A 5,588-nucleotide genomic window follows, 5' to 3' on the forward strand; every position below is an offset into this window, starting at 1 on the left:
CAAAACCCCTCAAAACTCCCAGGCGGCTGGTAAAGGACGCCAGTTTAAAGAGGATGCTGCCCAAGTGCACGACAATAGATGTTTGAAATTTATTCCAGATATATTTGTTGATGCATTTACTGGTGAAGTGTATTTCTGGTCTTGTCTTCCTCATCCGGACAGAAGGGCGACACGGCAGTGTGACTGGATCAAAAGAGACATCAGAGAAGCTTTATTGAACAAAAAAGTTGCTTTATTACAAGCGAGCGTCATTATACAGGACTGCAGTTCCCTGGAGGAGGTCAGGTCAAGAAAATGAGGCACTCCTAACTTGGAGAAGCCAAACCATCAGTTTTATATTCCTTCTTCCTGCGCCTGGGTGTGTGTTAATTCGAAGAACACAACCTGACCATGTAAGGAGATGTTTGTGTGTAAGTGTCTGGAAAACAACTGCTTTAAAGGCCTACTGAAACCCACTACAACCGACCACGCAGTATGATAGTTTATATATCAATGATGAAATCTTAACATTGCAACACATGCCAATACGGCCAGGTTAACTTATAAAGTGCAATTTTAAATTTCCCGGAGAACTTCCGGTTGAAAACGTCTATGTATGATGACGTTTGCGCGTGACGTCAATGGTTGAAACGGAAGTATTGGGACACATTGTATCCCAATACAAACAGCTCTGTTTTCATCGCAAAATTCCACAGTATTCTGGACATCTGTGTTGGTGAATCTTTTGCAATTTGTTTAATGAACAATGGAGACTGCAAAGAACAAAGCTGTAGGTGGGATCGGTGTATTAGCGGCCGGCTGCAGCAACACAACCAAGAGGACTTTGAGATGGATAGCAGACGCGCTATCCGACGCTAGCCGCCGACCACATCGATGATCGGGTGAAGTCCTTCGTTGCGCCGTCAATCGCTGGAACGCAGGTGAGCACGGGTGTTGATGAGCAGATGATGGCTGGCGTAGGTGGAGCGCTAATGTTTTTATCAGAGCTCTGACGAGGTCCCGTAGCTAAGTTAGCTTCAATGGCATTGTTAGCAACAGCATTGCTAAGCTTCGACAGGCGGCACAGCATTAACCGTGTAGCTACAGGTCCAGTGTTTGGTTCGGTGTCTCCTGATAGTAGTATTGTTGATCTTCTGTCTATCCTTCCAGTCAGGGGCTTATTTCTTTTGTTTCTATCTGCATTTAAGCACGATGCTATCACGTTAGCTCTGTAGCTAAAGTGCTTCACCGATGTATTGTCGTGGAGATAAAAGTCACTGTGAATGTCCATTTTGCGTTCTCGACTCTGATTTTCAAGAGGATATGGGTCGTTTTTTTTATAGGGTGCTATTTGGACTTCATAACTTGTAAAAAATAAATAGTTGATTTACCAATATTTTTATGTTCTATTGTATACATGACATATGTAACTTGCTGAAAAACATATTGGTCGAACTCAGGCACCTAAATCATAGTATATTTAGCTATATTAATGAGAGGTGACACACGGGATATGTCCACTCTGTTAAGGACATATGCATAACAGCATACATGTGTTTTCAGTGCATGATTGCCTGTATAATGACTTTCCTATATGGATTGTATATCCCTCACTCTAAGCAGATATATTTTTAGAATACATACATTTTTAAATAGCATATATTGAGAAAAACAAGGGCATTTTTGAGAACGGGGGATATTAATCTATTTCATTTCTTAAGAAATATGAATTATGATACAAATTCATATTTGTATCATATCTCCCCGCGTTATATCATTATTATCAACCCCTTACATATCTTTATGTAACTACAAGTACATAGTTGATATATTTTATTTTCATTAAACGTTTCAGTGAAAGAATACTAACATAACAGAGTGGACATAGCTCTAACAGGGTGGACAGTTTCATAACATAGTGGACAAAATTCAGATAAAACCGGAATGTGATTGAATGCATTTTATTAATTATAGTATGACTAAACTTTCTGACTTGGAAGAAAGTGAAAGAACATAGATTTCCAAATATTTAATTTTCTGTTCATTTTCTTGGGTAAATTACACATTTCTACAAAATAACCACCGCTCTGGCGAATCACAAAACAGGAACCATTAAACAGAATTGCAGGAAATTAGGCTGGATTGGGCATACCCTGAGGAAACAGCCCAGTAACATGACCAGACAGGTCTAAACCCCACAGAGGTAAGAAAACACAAGAAGCCCCAGGAGGAACAGCTGGAGAATTTCTGTGGAGCCAGAACCCAAAGAAACAGGAACATCGGCTAACAATGAACCAGTAAGAAAACCTTTTTGAATGACCTATGGTCTCCAACAGTCACATTCTAGTTTACATAGTGGTCTTCCATGTATTTCCATGTGGACTTCTCCAGTTGGACAGAGCGCTTGTTGAGTGCTTGTGGCTCTGGTATAAGACAGAGAAGTTGGTCATCTGCATACCAGCTGACATCATCGCGTGGACTTGGCCAGCAGAATTTGTTTACCCCATTGCGATGCATGCACTTCACCCGAATGCTATGCTCTTCGACATCCATGATGATTCCAGGGTACACGTCATCATCATACTTGACAACACACCAATCTCCAATGTACTTGCTGTCAACCTCCTCTGGTCGCCATGGGGTCTCTCTGTTCTCGGTTGGGGGTGTCTGTGTTGGGGGCGGCACTGGAACTCCATCCAGAGTAGCTACTTTAAGGTCGAAGCAGGCACAATCCAGTTGACCATCCAGCCTCTGACAGAAACAACTGATGTCCCTGTACTTTTCCTTGCTTCTTATTTCTCTATCCAGTTGGGCTTTTAAAAGGGCCATGTCTCGTTGACGCTTTCTCCTTCCAATTCTTGTTCTTTTTTCACCTTGACGGCGTTGCCTAAAACAGAGAAAACAAACAATAATACATCCTGACATTTAAATAGCATCTTTCAAGAGCTCACACTAGTCTTAAAACATACACATTTCCTATTACACACATTTTCCATTAAGCTCTAACCTTGGAGGCCCTGATCCTGTCTCTGGCTGATTGTCTGGAGTTGCAGGGGGAGTGTCCTGTGATCTCCTGGCTTTGGCCCTGGTTGCTCTCTTTGCCTCTCTCCATTTCTTCCTCTTTGCCCTTTTCTCTCTCTCACTGACATCATTGATACCAGTATGTATGCCTTTCTCTCTGTCCCTTTTCCATTTTTCTCTCCCGTTCTCCAGGTATTGCTGTCTTCTCTCTGGGTCAGCATCACGACGTGCTCTGTAACGCTGTTGTGATTCAGCTGCACTTAGTGGAGGTGCCATTCCTAAACAAAGGCATGCATTGTATTTGGGTCATATTAAGGCTATCACATAAATATTAAAGGTATTAGTACGAATTTACCACTGAAATCGTAACACTTCACACTGAAAAGCATTAACACTGTACTTTTAACACCAATGTATTTGCTGTATATGATATTTTGCAACAGCAGTGATGATTAACCAAGAATTATGAAAGAAACTGCTGTTGAATGCATAATAGCACTACATATACATTGTGATAAGTCAACATTACTATATACATGTCCACTCTGTTAGGTTGATGTCCACCGTGTTAGTTGAATGAGGCTAACACGGTGGACACTAACACGGTGGACATTTTGAGCTAAAGTTAGCCTTCAGCCTGCCTGTGTTAACATAACAGCTAGCATGGACTTGAATAATTGATAAGAAATCTATAATTTCACACAAACATGTTTTGAAAAATTTCAATTTGATTGATCTCCTTATTATTTAGGCCTAACAGAGTGGACACGTTATGTTCAACCACATTAAATTCACTTCATAAAAACATCAACATCAGATAGTAAGAGAGCTAAAAAACCACACAGCTTACCAGAGTTGAGTTTCCCGCCACTGGTGTGATGTTACCTGATGAGAATGATGTCACTGACAAATGTGGTTGTTTTCTTAAAGGGACAGTAACGCAACTTAACAGAGTGGACAGCGACCACAGGGACAGACATAGAACCTTATTTTTTTGTAATTCTTTTTACGATTTTGATAATATACACCATATGACTAAAGAGAGCTTGTCTATGATAATTATATCATAACAAAAAAAAATTAAAAATATATGTTTTTATTTGTTATTTTCTAGATTAAAGTTGAATAAACAGCACCAGGGACATGGCAAAATCGCATAATAGAACTTTAACAAAAGCTTTAAAAAATATATATTCTAATGTTTGAAGCCCATATCACTGTATTTATGATAGACAACAATTTACCATACACAAAGAAACTAATGGAATGAGCAATTGTAAATATTTTGAGAAAATATGACATGATTTATACTGGGGACGCAAAAGGCACCATATAAAAAAATGACCCATATAGTGTCCGAGGTGGTTTAAAATACAAATCCGTGATCCACAATAGAAAAAGGAGAAAGTGTGGAATCCAATGAGCCCTTTTACCTAAGTTACGGTCAGAGCGAAAAAAGATACGTCCTGCACTGCACTCTAGTCCTTCACTCTCACGTTCCTCATCCACAAATCTTTCATCCTCGCTCAAATTAATGGGGTAATCGTCGCTTTCTCGGTCCGAATCGCTCTTGCTGCTGGTGTAAACAATGGGGAAATGTGAGGAGCCTTTCAACCTGTGACGTCACGCTACTTCCGGTACAGGCAAGGCTTTTTTTATCAGCGACCAAAAGATGCGAACTTTATCGTCAATGTTCTCTACTAAATCCTTTCAGCAAAAATATGGCAATATTGCGAAATGATCAAGTGTGACTCATAGAATGGATCTGCTATCCCTGTTTAAATAAAACAATTTCATTTCAGTAGGCCTTTAATCTACTGTGACTGGACTTACCACTCAATTGTATCCACCATTGCCATGAACTGTAGGATCTGTCTCCGCAATTTCATTTCAGTAGGCCTTTAAGTTATAACTTAAATGTTGGCGTTGAGCTGGACAGGTAGTATCTACACAAGGTTAGGGCTATCACTTTAGCATTGTGAAGTCCCAATTAGAGCCTCTTTTCCTACGAGAAGTGATCCAATTCACCTGCGAATGTCAAACTAAGGGTCCTTTTTATGTGTTCAAACTGAAATACCACTATTGAATTAAACTTGGTGGTTTGCTTTCTCCAAGTTGGATGTAAATGTTCCCCATAAGCAAAACCTGATATGAGTTAATGAATTCACTTCACTAGAATAAAAATGTAACATTTAAACAAATTGTTTCATAATTCCTGTATGTTAATAATTGTACAGAATGCAGTTTTCACTTACAGAATGAACAATTACTAATATGACGACAATGACATTGGTCAATGGATTGAACGATACAAATAGCATTACTTACTTACTTACGCCTACTGCCCCTTCTGCGGCATCTGTCTTGCCCCGTTCTCTCCAGTTGGGTCCAGGTCATCTTCATGCTCTTCGTGTCTGCCTCCAGGTCTCTGCGCCAGGTGTTTCTGGGACAGCCCCTTTTCCGCTTTCCCTGCGGGTTCCATATCAGAGCTTGTCTAGTAATGGTATTTGTGGGCTTACGCAGGCTGTGGCCTATCCAGCGCCATCTGCGTTTCTTAATTTCCACTTCTGCGGGAACCTGATTTGTTC

General features: G+C 40.2%; 1 protein-coding gene across 1 annotated transcript; it reads right to left on the reverse strand.

The window, feature by feature from the left end:
* Window positions 1-1,924: 1,924 nt before the first annotated feature.
* LOC133647790 (uncharacterized) lies at window positions 1,925-3,896 on the reverse strand. Its single transcript, XM_062043488.1, has 3 exons — window positions 3,851-3,896; window positions 2,987-3,278; window positions 1,925-2,866 (listed from the first exon to the last, which is right to left on the reverse strand). Exons 2-3 carry the CDS (start codon window positions 3,274-3,276, stop codon window positions 2,323-2,325), a joined length of 834 nt encoding a protein of 277 aa, XP_061899472.1. The 5' UTR covers window positions 3,277-3,278; window positions 3,851-3,896; the 3' UTR covers window positions 1,925-2,322.
* Between the last annotated feature and the right edge of the window lie 1,692 nt (window positions 3,897-5,588).

The sequence above is a fragment of the Entelurus aequoreus genome, linkage group LG04, assembly GCF_033978785.1.
Source record: "Entelurus aequoreus isolate RoL-2023_Sb linkage group LG04, RoL_Eaeq_v1.1, whole genome shotgun sequence".
In the NCBI taxonomy this organism is placed as follows: domain Eukaryota; kingdom Metazoa; phylum Chordata; class Actinopteri; order Syngnathiformes; family Syngnathidae; genus Entelurus; species Entelurus aequoreus.

What these genes read in the sequence shown, in the direction of transcription:
- LOC133647790 (XM_062043488.1), bottom strand. Translation starts at nt 3,276, where the DNA reads ATGGCACCTCCACTAAGTGCAGCTGAATCACAACAGCGTTACAGAGCA. An exon ending in ACAGGATCAGGGCCTCCAAG is followed by an intron (nt 2,867 to 2,986) that starts GTTAGAGCTTAA and finishes TCTCTGTTTTAG; the next exon opens with GCAACGCCGTCAAGGTGAAA.